This window comes from Pogonomyrmex barbatus, unplaced genomic scaffold (genome assembly GCF_055798465.1).
Source record: "Pogonomyrmex barbatus isolate J1 unplaced genomic scaffold, ASM5579846v1 scaffold1, whole genome shotgun sequence".
NCBI classification, from domain to species: Eukaryota; Metazoa; Arthropoda; class Insecta; order Hymenoptera; family Formicidae; genus Pogonomyrmex; species Pogonomyrmex barbatus.
This window is the reverse complement of record NW_028297098.1, coordinates 8,020,621-8,041,414: the sequence shown is the minus strand read 5'-3', so window position 1 is coordinate 8,041,414 and position 20,794 is coordinate 8,020,621. Positions and strand designations below refer to the sequence as shown.

Genomic DNA, 20,794 nt, shown 5'->3' with positions numbered 1-20,794 from the left:
AAATTATGTATATAATATTTATGTATATAATATATACATTAGCAAAAAGAATTTTTTAACTGAATGAGAATTGTCTTCCTTTTACTTCTATTTCATCTTTTTATATTTTTTATCTATTTATATATTGTATAAGTTATATATAAAAAATATATTTATTACATAAGTATATCTATAAATATTTATTACATTATGTATTTCATAATTCTTTAACTTAACCGATTATTTAATTTTTAATTTATTCAATTTTTAATTTTCTTTATATATTTTAATAATTATAATTTTTAATTTTGTTTCATATATATATATATATATATATATATATCTTAAAATCAACATTTCTCAAAGAAGTTGATATATTATACATGCAGAAGTGCATGCATGACATAAACATATGAAAAATCTCTGTAAAATATGAGATCTATTTTTGAGAAATTTTTCAATATATCTAAGATTTAATGAAAGCGATCTTGTAATAACTTCTCGTTGATGTAAAATGTTTCCGCACAATCGAGTTCACAGCGGTGATTCGCTCCAGGGTATGCTGCCTTTAATCTTTGACTTCGACCGGGCGGTTCTCGGCCATGCAACAACGGTTCATCTCGGATTCCCTAATAAATGAGTTTTTTATCGAATTTTCGCTCGACCGAGTCGGGTTGAATCGAGTCGAGCACAACTCTTTGCTCGCTCTGTATCAGAAACTTATATATGAGCCAAGCAGAGACTCATTCAAACTCTCGTATCACCATCCATCTTTCAGAGAACAGGAGACAGGGAGGCACGTACATTGATACGTATAGGGAAAACATGTATCAAACCTCGACCTTGGCAATAGATTTAGACTTTGCCTTTCACACAACCTTGCTTATATTTTAATTAAAATGTCACGGCGGTATCTCTTCAGCCTGTCGTCGAGATAAGACCTTCACGAAGAATTAAGTATCAATTAAGAAATGAGGGAAGAGACTGTCAAGGAAGAATCTAATATTGACCTATTAGGAATCTATTTTCATTTAATTGATCTTCGTCTTAAGAGGTTTCACTAAACTATTATCTTTTCAATAGAAGATAAAGTGATATGTATTTCGGAAAACAAATTACTGTCTGTTTTTTGATATTCTTTATTCCTAGTTTAAAAATGTAATAAAATGTTTTTATTTATGTATTCGAATAAAAATGTTTCATAATACATATGATAATAAGATAAAAAGAATCATTCAGTCTTTAACAATTTTATATACAAGTTAGCATTTAATGTAACAACAAATATTTTTCATACATATATACATACATACATAATTTTAAGAGTAAAAAATACGCAGATTGGATAATAATCATATGAATTTTGAAAAGCAACTCGTATATCATATACATTAAAAATCGCTAACTATGTATATTTTAGTATATTATATATTTATTTACATATTGATTAAGATTCCACTTGTTTTAACATATCGTCGAGTTCTCGTAGTAACTCCGTCATATGTTTTACTAAAGTAAATCCGGACATCGTTATTGGTCGTAATGTTCGAGTGTAGCACTGCTTGTATAGATTTGCAAATGTTTCATGCCTGAAATTTAATCGAAAAAAAAAAAAAGATATTAAAATAATGTCGAAAAATAATAAACTATATATGTACATATGTGTAATATATATATATATGTGTGTGTGTGTGTGTGTGTGTGTGTGTGTGTGTGTTGTGATCTTCAATTAATCTTCAAAAAATTATATAATAAATGGTAAACATACTCTTTTTTATTGTGCACGGGACTTTTACTCAAAAATAGCTTAGTTAATGATCGTAGAAGGAATTGTAATCTTTGTTCTAACAAAAGTACGAGATTCTCATCGTCCTCTATTAATTTTTGTTCTTCGGCTACTTTCTCGCATTTGATATTACTATCCTCTGTTTTATTATCGACTTGTTTTGTTGAATTAGTTCGTTCGCATAGTACTTCCATAATAGGTATACATTGTAAAACTAAATCCAGGCCATGTTGGTACGCTTTTAATTTATTATTAAAAGATGTACTATCTGAAAAATTAAACGCAAAAATTGTTACAACAAAAAGCAAAATTTGAACGACGGGAAATATTCTGAACAAAAAAAGCTTACTACGCGCTTGATGTTCCGCCAGAGCGATTCTTTCTATTTGTACAGTTAAATATTCCGTGCTTTGCTCTAACGAAAGCAATAGTTTCGCTGCTTTATCGTAATACAATTTGCATAACTGCAAATTCGTTTTTTTCTTGCTACTATCCACATCCGTCTCAATTTTTCTGTATACTTTGTGATATAACGAAGCCAATCGATGTTGAATGTTTGCAGCGCGAAATTGATAAATCGGTTGACGTGGTCCCGGCGTGTCTATATCGCAATGTTTAAGCGCCTTCTGGAGAGTATCTACTACTTCTCTTCCCAATTCCTCCTCATCCTGCAATAGAAAATTAAGAAAAAAATTTATTAACATATTTATTAATCGATAAATTTTTTTGAATATATATCAATTTATTTACATAATTGCATAAAATATATTGCTCAATTAAACTACATACCTTGTATTCATCCGTAGGATAATCCTGCAATAACGTGGCTTTTACGTATAATGTTGTCGAAAAATCCCACATAACTGTGTCCCATATTGCTGGATTTGTTTTCCTATCGCCTAGGACTTGCAGAGCTTTTTGATAACTCGCGAATGCCTTGTTGTAAAAGTGACGCTCCTTCGTGTTCTGTTTACCGTACATATGTGCACAAAGTCGCATAAGTCGGCCAGTATTAGAGTGTAAAAGCGCTAGATTTGCTTCGTCATGGACAGTCTCGAAGGCTTTAACGCCGGATTCCAAGTGAGTCAACGAACGCGTTAAAAGTGCGGTTACATCCGGTGAGTTCGGCAAATCAATCTCTTCCTCTTGCTGATATCGAGCTGTAAGAATTTTTTAAATTCCTCAATTAATGAATGGCAAATACTTGTTATTCCATCGAAAATATATAAAATTTACATACATCTTGCTTGAGTCATATAAAGAACACCCAACTCATTATGAATATTTCCCAAACGTCTCAACAAGTTATTTTTATCCATATCCATCGGTTCCAACGACAAAGCTTTTTCATAACATTTGTATGAAGAAAGCAAAGTAGATTCGAGACTATCTAATCCCTTCGGCAGCAATTCACCACCATCTATAATAAAATACGTATCAATAATGATTGATTACATTTATATCGCAAAATTCTAAAAAATAAATTTCGATATTTACTCATATCCAAATCATCCATACTAAACAGTTCTTCGACTATTTTTTCCTCCATTTCATTCTTTGTGTCGTAATCTTTTCTATGCTTTTCTACGTTACACCAGTCTTGCACCGTCATAAAGCAACAATCTCCCGCGCGACCTAACAGATAACTAATTGATTTATCGTTTCTTACGTCGCAAAATATTTCCAATATTTTCTGACAATACAATACTTCTAACATATATCTTAAAGAAGCTCCATAATTTTTATTGACGTACTCTTTCTCGGCGAGTACAGCAAATATCAACGACGCTTTTTCATATAATAATGTTTTCAAATGTGCACTCCAACAAATATTGTCACTTTTTTTCGGCGCTTGCCACGTTGGCAATGTTTTTGTCTTCGGTTTACACAACGCATTCATATTCGCTACTTCCTTTGTAACATTTTTTTCACTCTTCTTCTTCTTTTGTTTGTTTTTCTTTTTATGCGCGGGACTATGATTCTCCGAATTTTCTTCGGACTTGGCATTTATGTCTTGCTGATTTAATGGGGCGTAAGGCATGGGAATCGCTTGAAAAGGTTTTGCTACATTTGGATGCATCTCTTCATATCTTTGTTTTTCTTTGTCACGTTCTTCCGCTTTTTTTTGTTCTTCATCGTTATCATCAGTTGGAAAATATCGGAGGCAGTCGAGTCCATGAGTAACATGTTCTAATCCGGATAGACATCTCTCTTCTATTGTACCAGAAATTGGAGGTGCTTTGTATTTCAGCTGCTCACGTTCCATTTGTTCCTTCACTGCAAATATTGATTTTCAATAAGAAATTTAAAATCAGGGAAAAAATTGAATTGAAATCAAACTTTCTTACTGTTGGCTAAAGTCAAAGATTTGATCGCACAAACTTCCTCTTCTTTCTCTTCCTCTTCATTTTCTTGATTCATACATCCACACTCGCTTTGAACATCTTCCTCGTCACTTTGATCTAATAATCCTGGATTAGCTGGATCTGTGTCCGAAGGTATATATAAATCCGAAAGCATAAAATGTGCAGATGTCACAATCTGCGGATATTTTTCTTTAGCCAGCAACTGAATGCAATTTTTTAATAGCATTCTGATTGTACCCTGATGGCGATGATAATCGGGAGAATATTTCATGTTGCGAGCTACTCTGTATAACAACATTGCAACAGGTACGGTAAAGGGATTTTGTCCCTTCTCTTCCGAAACATCACTGCACAATGATGTCAGATCATATAACTTCACAACATCATCATCCTTACCTAATAGAGAAATATATTACAGTGAATCAAAATAATATTTTTAAGACAATGTAAAAATTATCTTTTTTACATATCAAATTTCAAACTTACCCTTAAATAACCAATAGGTATGACCAGCTTTTGTTGCATTATTTTTTAGGAAACTCAAAATATTTTGAGCCACATCTCTAATTACTTTAGGACTAAATTTTGAATTATCTAAATTTGGAAGATCTTCTGTTTTTATCAATTCATATTTCTGTACAATACCATTTAAATGATAACACATCACTACTTCCGGAACATTACACATTAAATTATCCAACCAATAATCTATTCCTGTTAAAACATTGATAGGTTTTGACATGTCTCTTAGTCGTAAACTTATGCATGGATGTGTCTGACCACCAAATATTGGCATGTCTGTTCCAATAAGCATCTGTATATTTTCAAATGTCCAGACGACATTTCTTGCAAAATTATGATTGTAGTTTGGATCAGGTACTTTCTCCTCCTGCGTTGGTTCAGGTAAACATGGTTCTAATGTCTTCACAGGTAATTGTGGTTTCTCACTCTGTTTATTCTTATCCGCTGGCACTATAGAATGATATAGAAACTTAGACACCAGATTTCTTTGTTGCAAACTATTTCTACTGTATGCCTTGTGGAAGAGACGCTTCTCTTTATCACCAAGGTTTTGAAAGATGTGCTCATAAAAGAACTTTTTCAGCCATTCCCAATCATTCTCAGCCTGTCTCAATAGATACTTGTGTATGTCAAAATCATCTAACAACAATGTGTTTTCAATACGATGTACCATCATTGATATCACATCATGATTATAAGGTAGCTTAAGTAATTTTTTTATATTCTCAGCATCTGACACCACATCCACTTCACCGACACAATCGGGAAACATATGTGCCATGCGAAAGCTAGAGAATCCTGTACTCTGAGGCCAAACATTTTGCAGACCATAACTTTCTGCTGAGCTACTGAGCCAGTTGCTAGGAGGAAGATTCAAGTCTGTGTTGCACTGCAATTGAGCGTATGTTGCTGGTATTTGAACCGCAGAATATTTCACCACTGCAGTTGACTTTACGGGTTTCTTTGGAGAATCCGGTGGTATAGCTAGAGCCATTGACTTCATCTATAACATATAGAATTAATTCTTAATTTTTCATTCTTTGTTAAATTTACTAGTATTCAAAACGTTGTTGACTTAATTTATACTTAAATTAAAAGAAGGATAAATATAATGCATGTAATGTATATGCGATATAAAAAAGATATAAAAATCTTAAAATTATAGAGATATTAAAAATATAAAGATATACTATAAATCATCTTCACAAACATGTCACAAATTACAATAATAATAATATTAATATATTTTTTGCAGACTGTATCATTTTTAGTCAAAATATCATATATATTAAAACGCTGACAATGCTTGAAACAAACTCACCGCGTCAACATTGATATCTGAATTCGTTGACATTCTCATGTACTAACCGCCACATGTGACTCAAAAGAACAAACACTGCGCATCCATACGGTGTCCGACAATTTCTAGAAAGATCGATCATAGCGCTCGGCCTACGCGACGAGAGTTATACGACTACGTAGATTATAGTAGAATATCATTTCGTCGATATTATAATCCGTTGCTGAAGTGTTAAATTCCTACATTATCTAAGTAAGGTAATATATTTTGAATAGAAGAGAACATAATTTTGTTGAAATCTAAGTAATAATTTTTAATTTAAATTATTACTTAGATTATAAATTTCACAGAAAGTCATATATAAAGACAAAATTAAATAAAATATATATTTATAATATAACATAAAAATAATTATAAATAAAAAATATGCATATAATATAATTTCCCGCACAGCATTTTATGTTTCAAGTACATAGCAGATACATAAAATTTGAAATGTTGCTATATAGCAGATACGTAGTAATACGTACCAAATACATGTACCAAATACATGTTTAATACCGAATGTCCGCGTCTAGATACGTAATTGACGTTATATATCAGATACGTATGTCAATATATATTCGATATGTATTAAACACGTAAATCATATATTTGATACGTATCTGTAATATTGTAAATACGTATTTAAAATCTATTATGTATATGTATATATCCCAGCAGCATGAAAAGTTCAAAAAGAATTTATTTTTATGTCACCAATTCTGAATTCATTTTTAAATGCAAAAAGAATTCTTTTTGCATTTAAAAATTTTTGGGATATATACATATACATATATATATATATATATATATATATATATATATATATATATAAAGTTTCATGTAATTTAAAAAATATATTAATTAGATTTTTGTTTAAAATATTAACATTTAGTAACATATTAGTGATATAAACCATTTTTATTACTATAAAATTTATATTTCACTTTTGTTTTCAAAACTAAATAAAATAAAAGATTTGAAGAAGTGTAGACATATAATACAGTAGTATTTTTTAATATTATTATAATATAAACTATTTATACAATATATATTACAATTTTGTGCAATAAAAAGATTTTCACGCAAATTTAACACAGTTCTTCTAAAGAAAATATAAAATATATAGACTTATAAAAAGAAAATGTCTAGATTATTGCAAAAATATGAAAGAAATTGCAGTTAAAAAATCTGTATACATCACCATGAACATCAAGATGTTTTGTGATATTCATGATGATGTATATAGATTTTTTAATTATTAATATCTTCATTTATTATGTTATTTTTGAGAATCTTGAAGATCTTGATCAGTTTGATTTTTTGATTTATTTCTGAAACAATCAATAAATTAAATGTTTAATATATAATATAGTTATTAGTATAATATAATTATATAGAAATATATAGAAATATAATAAGAACAAATAAGATTTCTTAAAAAGAACTATATAATTACAAGAAAAATCTTTCAATATTTGTTTGAATATAAAAACAAAATCATGAATGTTATTAAGAATTATTAGGAATAAATGATGTTAAAGAAGCATCTCAATTCAAATAACACAATTATAATAAATATTAACATTTTTAAACAAAAATAAGTATAATAAATTTTTACTCACGCAATTCTTCGAACACGAGCAGGAGCTTGAACGATCCAATTGATCATAATTTTTATAATTATTTCCTCGGTTGAAGTTGCATCGTGTAATCGGACAACAGCTATGGATATGTATCAATTTATAATTAAATTTATAATTAATATACATTATCATCATAAACGGAAGTGATTTATGCTGTGTCCCAATTTAACTATTTTTTGCTGATTAAATTGGTATTAATCGATGCTTGTTTAACTTTAAATTGATCATTGTGCCGAGAGAGACAGAAGGAATCAGCAGAAAGAGTTGATTTCGAAATATTCGAAATACAAACATAGCAACAATGTAAACTTTGAAATTTTACCTATGATTAAGATGACAGTTTTAAAACTTCAGAATGCATTTTTTCCTCGAGCTCCTTTCCAGCTATATAACATTAATATTTCATCTTTTATTAATGCTTTGAATATATTTTTTATCATGTCTTGTAGGTTTGTTCCACCTTTCAATTTCAAAAAGTTTCTCTGAAATAATTTGCCATGAAATATGTAAAAAATTAAAATAAAAATATGAAATATGTAAATACTGCAGTATTATATGTGTATATATGATAATGCAAATGCAACTATAACTTTTGACGAAAATAAAAGCTTATTCGGCAATATTTATATTAATTTTTTTATTTATAATTTGTATTTTTGTGGTCTGTTTTATTTTTTATTCTACTGAACCTTCTTTCAATATATGTTATTTCAATTAAGATGCGGTTTTATTTTTTTCAAAATTTCTTTCAACACTAAAAATTAAAATATCAAGAGTTATATTTCTAAATCTATTACAAAATAAGAATTATAATGAGCGTCAGGTATGGTTACCATTGTCAACTTCTTAATAAGATTAATCTACAGTTTTTTTAAAAAAATACTCATTACCATGCTCCAGTTTTATAACTTATAAACTCACTGAACACAAATACATTCTTTGGTTACTATTTCCAGAGAAATTACAACGTAATTCTCTACCACACTGACCAATGCACATTTCATGTAAGAAAAACTGTACAATTTACAAGTTTGACAACAACCAATCATAGTTAAGATTATAAGCAATTTAGACGATCACACACGACGATCGACTCATGAGCTTGCTAATCAGAATATAATAACGACATGTATCTAATTTAACGTTCGCACTGAGGATGACCTAAGTTAAAAGTCGAAACGTCTGCGATATTCATTTGTATTGTTTTAGAAAAGAATATAATGTTTTAGAAAAGAATATATTTTGTTGATGTAACAATAAGCACTGTCAATCGCTTGATCTTATCCGTTCGAATTTTTAATACTGGTATGATTAATCATCAGAGTCCGATAAATTATCGATTTACAAAATAAGAAATTAAGAAGATAAGAACTTATCTTTGACTCATTGTTTAATATAAATAGTCCTAGAGTCAGATCCACGAATATAGAAACATGCTCGAAAATGATTTATAATTTTTTAAGGTTAGTAGCGATACCATCTTACAATATATTATTACATTCTATTAAATATGTATCAACTATGTATTTGATACATTCATATTTATATAATATGCGCAATATATCTGCTATGTATCACATACATATTTCGACTTAGATATTTCAATTACCTATTGCGTTAATTATATATTTAATACATTAAATTTGAAACGAAACACAATGTAAATGTAAATGTAATATTATTACGTATGTATTTGCAATGAAAGGTGCTGTGCGGATTTATACGCATGGAAGATGTTCTTTTACTAGCATCAATTCTCTTTTTTGCAATATCATATAATATTGCAAAAAAGAGAATTGATGCTAGTAAAAGAATTTTCATGGTTTTGTGTATTTGTTTAATTTTATAAATGAAATAATTTTTTCTATTTCTCTTTCAGAATATAACTGAAGAAAAAGACATTATTTTGCAATCGAGCATAAAATACATTTCATAAATGAGTTTTGAGAGAGAAGGTATATATTACCTCAAGATATTAGTCTTCAATGTCGAAGTGAAGCCCAAGAAACTCAAAGATCAACTGAGCAAATCAAAGTCACGAAGTTATCGTTGACTTAAACAAAATTATGCAAGAACATGCACATTTATACGCTGAAAACTATCCCATTTTTTCCTTGTCTTTTAGAACGCGATAATATTCTCAAACTTAAGTTATTTATGAACACGAAAAAAGCAAAGTTCTCATCGTCATGTCATTAATAATCTGACATGAATGTCTTGGAAACGCAGAAAAGTGTCACGTGAACATGACTTTAATGCTTTATCCGCTGTGCTAAACGCCTTAGGAAGCCTTAGAAGTCGATCATGCGTCACTATATATACCCGGTATATAAGTTCCCAACCCGTTGCTTCTCGACGATTCTTCTGAACTCGTTTCTTCTGAACAGAAAAAAAAAATAACGATATTTTCATCATGGTAGCAAATTTCAAAGTTTACAAAAAATGTTCGCCCAATGGTAAGCTCACCGTTTATCTGGGCAAACGCGACTTCATCGACTACCTGTCGGGCACCGAGCCGATCGACGGGGTAGTCCTGATCAGTCCAGAATACGTGGACAATGGCAGAAAGGTATGGTGCCAGCTAGTATGCAGCTTCCGATATGGTCGCGAGGAGGACGAGGTAATGGGCCTTAACTTCCAAAAGGATCTTTTCTTGGCGTCAGAACAGATCTTCCCGCAAATCAAAAAGTCTGAATCTAATCCTACCAAGCTACAAGACAGGTCAGGGCGAATATTTATTTATGATATTTATTTATCTATGATATTTAAATTCGAAGGATGCGAAATAAATTATGTTTATTATACTACGTGTGTAATGTGTGTTAAAAATTAAATGCGGAAATTCATCAATATCTAACGTCTACAAGTGTTGAATATTTTAAAATTAATCTTTTGGTTTCTTATCTCTTTCCACTTGCTTCAGTCGTTCTCAAAAATTTCCCGAATTTCCCTAAATATCTAATAAATAATAAAGCTACTTCTTTAATGTTGGAAAAATTAGTTTATCGAATGTGGGAATAGATTGTAAAAATCGATACATGTCGTCTTCCTGGAGCAGGTTGCTGAAGAAATTGGGCTCAAACGCGATACCCTTCACCTTCACCTTTCCACAGAGCGCGCCATCCAGCGTGACTCTTCAACCCGGACCCGATGAGACCGGTGAGCCGTGCGGCGTGAGTTACTACGTAAAGGTGTACTGTGGTGAAACGGAGACCGACGTGACCCACAAGCGCAGTACCGTCATGATGGGCATCCGCAAAATCCAGTACGCGCCTACGAAGCAGGGTCGTCAGCCGTGCACCGTAGTGCGCAAGGACTTCCTGCTGAGCCCGGGCGAGCTCGAACTCGAGGTTACCCTGGACAAGCAGCTGTACCAACACGACGAGACGATCGCAATCAATGTGTGCGTGCGCAACAACAGCAACAAAGTGGTGAAGAAGATCAAGGCGCTGATACAGCAGGGCATAGACGTAGTAATATTCCAGAACGGTCAATTTCGAACGGTGATAGATGCGATAGAGACGCAGGATGGCTGCCCGATCAATCCCGGCTCGAATCTGCAGAAGGTACTCTACCTGAAGCTCAGCCTGGCGAGTAACAAGAACCGCCGTGGCATTGCCCTCGACGGTATTATGAAGAGAGACGAAAGCGAACTCGCGTCTAGCACCCTGCTCACTTCGCCAGATGTGCGCGATTCTTTCGGCATCATCGTGTCCTACGCCGTCAAGGTCAAGCTTTACCTGGGCGCCCTGGGCGGCGAGCTGACGGCCGAGCTGCCGTTCGTCCTGATGAGACCCAAGCCGACTGACCGGGTCAAACTGGTCCCGACGGATAGCGTGCTGATCGAGGACATTCCGCACGAGAAGGTCGACGAGAAAGTCAGCTCATAGATTAACATTTTCATCCCGCGAGACCATCGCCCAGGTCGCTTCGATCGCTTCTCGTACCCAGCTCGCTGATTAGCATATCGAGTGGGCGGGAGGACGATGCGAGGACGTTTAAAAAACATCTAAAGGGCGTCTTAATGTGTTGGACGTTTTTTAAGTACCTTCTAGATCTTGTCTGAACCGTATGGTGTTATCAGTCGAATCGGTATCTTTTATTATAAATACATCGCATGTGACATAAATAAATGCTTAATACGGGACCAATTTCTATATATAAGTATAGAGTATAAAAGAATATTGAAATAATTTTAAGTATCTTCCGATACTTTTGACAAACATGTTTACTTTATTAATATAATCTAGTCAGTTGGTTATTTTATATAATTAGTCTATCCAGCATTAATTATTTTCAGGAAATAATCTATTACGATAAATCGTTTTGATACGAATGCAAAATGTAATGAGCATTCAGCTGCCTGCATGTAATTAAATTCTTTAATCCCCGCAAAATCCCCATGATTGAACATTTGCGTCAGAATGTCGATCCAATTTCCCCAAATTTAGCCATACGCGCTTTCTTCGCTCGTAATCGAGCATCTCGAAACGAAACAGTTGTTACAAAATGTATATACTTTACAAGATCAATAAAGACTACAAGAAACGCTTGCTTCTCAATCGGCTCGGCTTTCGTCGCGTGTGTGTGCCATCGGGGCCTCGAGAAGATTTACGATTTCAGAATACACAGAGTCTCCTCTCACTCCTTTGTTAATTAAACCTGCTTGCGATGCCAAGTTAAAGTCCCACCGTATCAGGATCAAGCGGAGAGAGGGGAAAGGGGGGAAGAGGTGCTGAGATATCAGCCTCTCTCTGGATATTTTGGGTCCAGAAGGAGAGACGCTCGCGTGCGGCCCGCACATACGGGGTGTCATTCTGATTTTCGATCTCCTACTGAGGAAGTGTCCATGACGAAGGGCATGGGTGGCCGTCGACGAAGAAAAACCACCCGATACGTGCGACGGGCGTCGATGGAATGGCTTGGAGGGGGGCAGACGTAGGTATAACGCCGCGGAGCGAAAGAGTAGCGACGATAGTACGGCGATAGCTAAACGAGGATAAGAAGAGGAGAAAAAGAGAGAGAGAGAGGGAGGGAGAGAGAGAGAGAGAGGGAGAGGGAGAGAGAGAGAAAGAGAGAGCGAGAGCGAAGGGATCGGTCGACCGGCGGTGGCGCAGTCCGAAGCTCAGAGCCGAGTGTCAGTCAGGCTCGAGACACCCGCGCGAACGGAACGAGAGAGCGAGGTGGTAGTTCGGCTGATTTATCTCCCCTTTTTCGGTACGTTCTTCGCTGATGCGACCCCCTCTTCCAGCACCCTACACCCACTCAGGCGAGGTAATAATCTCTCGGTCTGTCACGGAGCAGTGTCGCGCGAAGTGCCGTACGGGATAGGAATACCTCGCGTAGAAGAGAAGTGGTTCGCCGGCGCTGCGTCGTTATCACACCCCATATCACGTCTTCGCCCGCACCCCGGTGCACTCGATACCGGCGACGCGAAGAACTACCACGACGACGACGACAACAACGAGGCGATTATTGTGAGCTATTCAAGGTCGAGTGTGTGAGTAGACCTACATGCAATTTTATCTGACCCCTTTTTCCTTTAAAAAGAAGAGACGCGCGAATTTCTGCCTCGCAAGGTTCTTTGCTTATCCGCTCCGTTTCTCACCTCACGACTGCCGCAAGGAGAGGAGTCCCTCGCGCGCGGAAATCTCCTCTCGTAACCCCAGACGTCGGCATCGATTTCCTCGTGCCCCGCCATCGCCGCCACCGCCGCTGCCGCCGTCGACAACAACGAGCCCTCCGCCCTACCAGCGAACGTTCGCATGTCGGCTCTCTCTCTCTCTCTCTCTCTCTCTCTCTCTCTCTCTTTCTCCTTCGCGATCTCAGTTTCCCATCTCGCGGTCGACGCGAATTCATAGGACTCCGACTCTCCTTCGAGTAACCTTCGAGATGTCACTTGGCGGGGGCGAGACGTGGTGCTGCCCGACGAGTAGGTATCGACCCAACCGGCGAAGCACACCCAAGGGTGTCGGGTTTTCGGAGCAATTCGTCCTAAAGAGCGTAAGGTGTTCGCATTGGGATAGACAATATCCTCGAGGGAAAATTTGGCACGCCCATGCATATTCCGACCCTCATTTCCTCCGGCGCGGCGCTTGTGTACGAATGCGACTTGTCTGTTACAAAAATAATATTAATTCGTAGATTAATTCAAAGACCGGATATTTTAACGAATGTAATCTATATACAAAGATGCGTCACTTTAACAGACAAACGTAAAAGTGTTTGTGATATTTTAAGCACGCCATTCGTTGAGCGTATATGTATCCGTAACAGTTAAAGGGTTAAAGAGTTAAATGCCTGTATGAAGGGAGAATCGAGCAGCCGCATCTGATACTCTGCTCTGAATGAAAGGCCAGAAAAGTCCGGAGATATTCTTTAATCCGAAAAAGTGCTTTGTCAGGATTATTTAAAAGCAAAGATTATAGTTGTAGAGACAGTTGGGATAGTTTCCCGACTTCGACTCCGCCCTGTGCGATAACGCGTCGTTTTATTTATGGTTGCTTTTCCTTTAAAGCATGTCATATGCGTCTTATTGGTGCGATTATTGGTATTCGATATTGATTGTTTTTATTATAGTTGCTCTATAAATTAAAAATACAACAAACGACAAAGAGTAAAAAAATTATATACAATATATATATATATATATATATATATATATATATATATATATATATAAAAGTTAACTTTTAGTTTTAATAATAAAAGTATCTAGAGTTTGACAAAACAGAAATGGATGTGTATGTATACGTGCGCATGTAACATTACTGGCGTTTCGATTTATAATTTTACCATCGCCAATAAAGTAAAAATAAAATAAAAAATAAGTGACAAAAGTTTGCCAAAGTATCACGAAGAGATAAGAAGAAAAGACCTCGCTAATTGCTTGCGAATGAATTCCTGGGAGATTTGTCTGAACGACAAATTATAGCACATGACAGAAACTAGCGGGACAAGATACAAGCTCGTATATTCTATACATACGCTGTCGAAGAGAATTCCGCCGAATGATTAATATGGCTGTTTGTAAATACAGCGGTGCGAATGAAAAACTAGCCGCGCGTAGTGCGCGCGTGATATTACGAGTAGAAATTCTCAGGAGGAAGTGCTCTTCCTCCTTCCTCGGCGTGATACACTCAGTTGTTTATGGCGCTATAACAGTGAGAGTACTCATACACGAAATACATTTCGAGGAGAAACACTGCTCGGGAATTCTATTAGCCTCCATCCGGTCGAAAGGTAAAAACCTCTTGTATGTAACAATTGTTCGAATATAAAATATTCCAAAATTAATTTCTCTCGCATGTTGAAAGATTTTGAAGATACGATTAAATTTTTACTCTGATAAATAATTTTTGGAAAGTCTCAAGATCGATCTGTGAATCAAAATGATGTCATGTGAAACGTAAACGTTATTTTAAAGTCTTTTAAATATATACTTGAAGGAGGAACGATTTTTAAAAATTTTTAACGCCAGAAATATATCATTATTTCAGTTTTTAATTGCGTGTTGTAACAGAATGTTGTAAATCTATTATCCTGTATGTATGTTGCAATTAAGATAGCGATTATAAGTTTGAAGTAACGGACTGAGAGCCAATCGCAACGGGGGCTACGAATAATTAAATGACTCGATATGTATGTACCGCCGGAAGTACAGGTCGATTTCTGTAATGAACGATTCCGGTGCAGAGCGATCACCAATTTTTCCTCATTATTAGAGAACATCTTTGCATTTTATCGCTCATTATTTTCCACGCCTTGGGCGCTATATTCGTCCATTTATTCCGGTTCGACCAGTCGAGTTACGCAGCATCATCGTTCTCCGTTCCAATCCCTTAGATCTGTTAATTACCTCGTCGCGATGAATAAAGTACGTGTCTCTCCGAGTCTCGGCGTCTTCGTGTAACTTATTTTTCCTGAGAAATTAAATATCTCCCGCGAACATACATCCTCGTGAATCTTGGAATCATGTAAATTTTGAAATCTTGGCGAAACGTGGATTGCCGCGCATGAATCGCGCGATTTTCCAAAATACAAAGTTTTTCTTGATTAAGAACCTGCTCTGTATTTTTATATCTCGCCCTTTTACGCGTCGAATAAAATTAATGGAAATGCGTTCAGCGCGAGTGTCGCGCTTCTCGCAGAGGAACAGAACTCTTGTTAAAGCCACTACACGTAAAAAAAATTTTAGTTATAATTGTAAAGTTGTAAGCAAATTGATCAACCAAAGTTCGCCTATTCTCTCCATGGTCCAAAAATAATACCGATTGTGTTGATCAATTTGCTTTAGAATCTCTAGATAAGAAAAAAATTTTAAATGATCATTTTAAATCGAACATTACTGAAAAGTAGCATTTTAAATTATCTCTAAAATTAAAAATTATCTAGAAGGAAGAATTTGATCCAACCTATTTAAAAGACATAGAGAAACGAGTATAGTGTAAAATCGTAGGAACGATTATGACTAAAATTTCTTTACGTGGCCTTTACTTTTCCGGAACGGAAAGAATCTGCTGTCGGGAAGAAATTCGTTCTGAATTAGCGTCATTTCGCTTCCCGAGCGGCCGATCGATCGGAAACTCTCGCACGAAGCCGCGTGCACGAGCGCGACCTCGTCGAAAGCGAGTCACCTTTATCGCCTTTATCCCAGTTACTCGCGTACGGCTTCTCCCATCGACAATCCGCGTCGCGATACGATCGCGAGAGTCGTCCCCCGAAGTCTCCTCTCGACGAACGTGATTTACATGCGGTCGTTCGATGGCCGCAAATAATGACCTGTCCTGTCGTCTTGCACCCGGGATCATCGCCGTTCCTCCTTCATCGAGATTCGACGCGAACAAGCCCGGTTCTCCGGCATCGGTCGTCCTCGAAAGTCTGGCGAGGGAGAGTCGGTGCGTGAAAAATCTGGCATGAGCGAAAAATCGATTCATCGTCACCGTACTCACTTTCTTCTTCGTTTCATTTTACATACTCGTTTGTATGTAAAAGCCAATCACGCATCTGCTTTGCATCTCGTTAATAACACGATACTTTAATTCTCGGCTGCACGATTCCTTTATAAATTTTGTTTGAGAATCTCTGATAAGAAAGGAATTTTAAAAGAACATTTTAAATCGAGCATTATTGAAAAGTAGCATTTTAAATTATCTCTAAAATCTTAAAAATTATCTAAAAGGAAGAATTTGATCCAATCTATTTAAAAGACATGGAGAAATGAGTATAGTGTAAAATCTTAGGAATCCTCCTCTTAAGGATTAGATTCTTTCCAAGGATTCTTCCGAGGATTAAATCCAAGAAGGGATTCTCGCTGGATCGCAGCGATCCCACACACGCGTGTTACATGTACATATTATTTACATTTATTTTATACATGGTTCCTACGTTACATATAGACATTGTGCGCCGACCTTGTCGGCGACCCTTTACCTCTCGATAAAATTCGCTTACGGTTGCTGCGTGTGCCGAGAACGTTGCGCTTTGTTCTCGGCAAAGTCAACGACGGTCGGTCGGTCGGTCGGTCGGTCGGTCGGTCGGTCGACCAGTCGACCGGTCGTCCGTTCTATCCGTTCTATCCGTATGCATGCGGGTTCGCTTCGTGCGCTTCTCTTTTGCGAGTCTTCGTCCCGAGTGTCTCGCCTATCCACTAGCCTACCTACAAGGATCCGGCATCGTGCCGCGTCGGGATGCCGTCGCCGAACGTGACCGAAACGGTGCGGACCGCGTACGGAATCCTTGACGTGCCGCGTCGCTATTTCCAAGTCAGCCGAGCCAGCTGGAATCCCGCACGCTACATTCCGGCTCGTTCTCTCTGTGTGAGAATCCGGTTAATTCTTTCCGGGTTCTGGCCAACGCGTCGCGTCCGGGAGAGATGTCTCGGTTCCGTCTCAAATTTAGAACGGCGCGATAGAGTCAGACGTCCATCGCACCTCGCACAGCTAGAGCCGCTTGAAAAAATTTATTGTTTTACGATTCTAAAATTATATCCTTATTCTCACATTCACATCCATGTCAAAGCTCACGATAACAATTTCTGTGGTATTTTACTTTCCATTGATTGGTTTTCACTCAGACATGTTTTTGTGTGATCTGATCTGATTTAACTATTACAAACAATTTTATCAATTCAACTATGATCACATTAAATCCAATTAACCAATAATTAACTATTAAAAACAATTTTATCAACTCAACTTGAAATTGAGTTGATAAAACGAAGTATTGTGACTCCATTCTCATCTATAAATTTTATATCTTGAACAATTGTAAGACGCCTCGAATTTTGATTAGTCGAATCTTATATGTATCATGAATAAAATTTTTATCATGAATTCTATTTTTATAAACATTAATATTTATTAAATATATTTAGCATTTTCATCTAATTTTGGTTCATACAGTTCTTTGTTTATATTTTTCATCTAAAATTATAATTCTAATTATAACTGACGTTTGCCGATTTTTCAAAAAGGTCGTTCATTATAACTAGCCTTCTGCTTTCTTCTTTCTGTCTTCGGCGCGAATTTATCCTTATTCACGCAGACAGTTGCTGATCTTCCCGTATAAACACGAATAATACGATTGTTTGCAAACAGGCAAGTTTCTCGCGAGGAGACTCGTTGACTTTCAATCACATACGACGCGGACAAAGTCGCGCTGAGATCAACGACGGACGTCGTGCTCGAGATAAATTGGTAGACTCTTTGGTAATTAACAGATAAGAGACGAATAATTCGTGGCTCGTTTTCACGCTCTAAAGGGACGCGCGCATTCACGCGGATGCACTTTCATTTTCTTTTCTCTCTCTTTCGCCCTCGACGAACCGCCGGAACCCGTCAGGGAGACGTCAAAGAGCTCAGCATCGGCGTTCGACGTGGTGCAACGGAGAATGTGATGGGAATAGGTCAGAGGGAGGGAGGGAGAGTGGAAAGGCAAGAATTCCCGAACACAGAGATCCTTTTGTCCTGGGATCTGGAGGCGCGGAAAGGCCGTCGACCCAGAAGAGCGTCGAATTTTCAGTGTGAGGTCGGCGAGAATACGCGTGGAACGGGCGCACGATTGCGATAATTAATGCGCGAAACGCTCGCATTAATTCCACGACAATTATAGCTGCACTCGCGCACGAACGTTGCCACCGTGATGCGCGTCCGTTCTCACAATCGACGATCGAAGTACGAAATATACAGAGACGAGGCAGTCGTGCACGGACGATGTCACGCAAACGCCGTGCGTTCTTTCAACCGCAGATTCACCGGCCAATTTGGCGCAATCGATTTTTCCAAGAAAGATCGGAGAATTCAAGACATCTCGGTACAATAATAAGACGCAAAAAATCGGAGAAGCAGACAATCTAATATATGTAAGGGAAAATGGCATGAGACCACGTTGCATTCGTATTTTCCGAAAGTTATATCGAACGTTTGGTCACTCGAACGAAATTTTTATTCATGATTTTCCGGCTAGTTAAAATTTTTTTTATATTTTTTACCTCGCGCTTTTAGCTTTTTGAGTCATTGTTTTTCATGAATATTTTATCACCTTCTACCCGTATCACACGATAAAAACGTTTCCCTCATTGTAGACAATACCTATTGCATTCTATTGCATACAATGGCCTTCGGACAGACGTATAAGAGACACGAGAGATATTGCACTGTGATGCTAATTGTCGCACGCTATGACTTAGAACTATCCTCATTGATGATAAAGTGTGATAAAGTAATAATAAAGTAAAAATAAAGTATATCAAAACACGTAATTTCGAACGAGATCGCAGAGGTTTAACGAACTTTCAAAACTATCTAATTTTATCATGTTTTCGTCCCGTGTATCTTCATCGATAAGATTGTTTTATCTTAACAAATAATGTAAGGATCAAGCTTATCGGAAAGAAATCCAATGTTTTCAAGAATTCAATGTTTTAAGAAGAGAAGAGAAGAGAAGGCAGCGACTCTCTCTCTCTCTCTCTCTCTCTCTCTTTCTCTCTGTGCTTTGTTTTACTGTACAATGCTGATCTGACGTGAATCGATGCATTCGAGTGCACGGCCTATTCTCGCGATGTCTCGCTGCATAAAGAAAGAAAGAAAAAAAAAACGTGGTGTTTCGCGAGTAACGAACTCGCCGTGAGTCATCGGCGTGAAAATAAAGCGCGAGGAAGCCGCGTGACCCCGGTTGATAGAAAGGCTTAACGAGAATGAACGACGCATCGTGATGCATCCCGCACATTGCAGCCAGGCAAGAACGCGATTCGCGAAAAGAATTCTCTCGGATTCGCTCGGGACAGTTCGACGCGATGCAGCTTCTTCGCTCGTTCAATAACGAGTCTTATCGACGGAGGAGAAAAAGAGAAAGAGAAAGAGAGAGAGAGAGACAGAGTCCGAACGTTCGACGAGCGAAAGAAACGCGTAATTTCTGTTGATAAGTCACAACGTCGTTTCCGTCATACTGGTGACACATATCTCGATGTTGCGGATGTTGCGATATCTCGCCGCAGGATTATCTTTTCGCATGCGTTCGAAAAGTCGAGGTTTGAAAGTTACCGGAAGATTCACAAACAAATCTGCTTCGCAACATCGTGTTCAAAGGAAGGAAGTTACTCAATTATAATATTTATAATTTTGTATAGTATTTTACACGGTTTACATATCTATTTATTTTATTTCAGAATAAATTGCTTATATTATTCTTAGATTAGTGAGATTATTAATTTAACAATTTAATTCTTTTATCCGCACTTTTAGCGCAACAAGAAATTCTGGTGGTTCTTATGGAGATTCAATACGCATTTCGCCTTTTCCGTATAGAAAAGTGGAGCACGCGATTACATGTGCAATAATATATCATACAAATGAAAAATAAAAATAGTAAACGACACGATAATGGTATAATAAAGTGCATTGTGATGTTAATCTTAGGATGACTCTCTATCATATATTTGATAAGTTGTCAAACGATACACCTTATCACATACCTTTCTAAATACCTAACTCTCTATGAGAAGAATAATGATACAAACAAGAGATATAAGAGATATAAATATTCTATATTTAGTATTTCAGTATTTTAGCATAAGAAAAAAACGTAATTAAAGTGTTAATGTTCTCATAAATGTAAATGTTTTAAAATGACTTTTATATCTTTTTTATCTTAA

At 36.3% G+C, this 20,794-nt stretch overlaps 3 protein-coding genes and 1 long non-coding RNA gene across 4 annotated transcripts in view; 2 read left to right on the top strand and 2 right to left on the bottom strand.

Annotated features, from left to right (window-relative positions):
- Positions 1-1,213: 1,213 nt before the first annotated feature.
- LOC105431927 (erythroid differentiation-related factor 1) lies at positions 1,214-6,171 on the bottom strand. The gene is made up of 9 exons (XM_011646446.3): positions 5,975-6,171; positions 4,618-5,656; positions 4,114-4,527; positions 3,263-4,042; positions 3,006-3,185; positions 2,555-2,925; positions 2,115-2,433; positions 1,748-2,033; positions 1,214-1,568 (listed from the first exon to the last, which is right to left on the bottom strand). Exons 1-9 carry the CDS (start codon positions 6,011-6,013, stop codon positions 1,427-1,429), a joined length of 3,570 nt encoding a protein of 1,189 aa, XP_011644748.2. The 5' UTR covers positions 6,014-6,171; the 3' UTR covers positions 1,214-1,426.
- An 820-nt stretch (positions 6,172-6,991) lies between these two features.
- On the bottom strand, positions 6,992-10,248 carry LOC105431925 (uncharacterized). The gene is made up of 5 exons (XR_968343.2): positions 10,108-10,248; positions 9,608-10,020; positions 7,964-8,123; positions 7,621-7,720; positions 6,992-7,329 (listed from the first exon to the last, which is right to left on the bottom strand). It is a non-coding gene; the product is annotated as an uncharacterized LOC105431925 (long non-coding RNA).
- On the top strand, positions 10,019-12,203 carry Arr1 (arrestin 1). Its single transcript, XM_011646445.2, has 2 exons — positions 10,019-10,362; positions 10,700-12,203. Exons 1-2 carry the CDS (start codon positions 10,055-10,057, stop codon positions 11,529-11,531), a joined length of 1,140 nt encoding a protein of 379 aa, XP_011644747.2. The 5' UTR covers positions 10,019-10,054; the 3' UTR covers positions 11,532-12,203.
- Positions 12,204-12,720: 517 nt separating this feature from the next.
- The window catches only part of LOC105431923 (uncharacterized), a 67,560-nt gene continuing 59,486 nt past the window's right edge, over positions 12,721-20,794 (top strand). The window contains exons 1-2 of the mRNA XM_089083532.1: positions 12,721-12,858; positions 12,946-13,141. The gene's annotated coding sequence lies outside the window, so the exon portion shown is untranslated. The remainder of the gene's footprint in view (positions 12,859-12,945; positions 13,142-20,794) is intronic.

Coding starts and splice junctions, on each gene's coding strand:
- LOC105431927 (XM_011646446.3), bottom strand. CDS start 6,013: ATGAGAATGTCAACGAATTCAGATATCAATGTTGACGCG. Junction 3,186..3,262: donor TATGGATGATTTGGATATGA/GTAAATATCGAA, acceptor ATTTTATTATAG/ATGGTGGTGAATTGCTGCCG. Junction 2,926..3,005: donor TTATATGACTCAAGCAAGAT/GTATGTAAATTT, acceptor AAATTCTTACAG/CTCGATATCAGCAAGAGGAA.
- Arr1 (XM_011646445.2), top strand. CDS start 10,055: ATGGTAGCAAATTTCAAAGTTTACAAAAAATGTTCGCCCAATGGTAAG. Junction 10,363..10,699: donor CCTACCAAGCTACAAGACAG/GTCAGGGCGAAT, acceptor TTCCTGGAGCAG/GTTGCTGAAGAAATTGGGCT.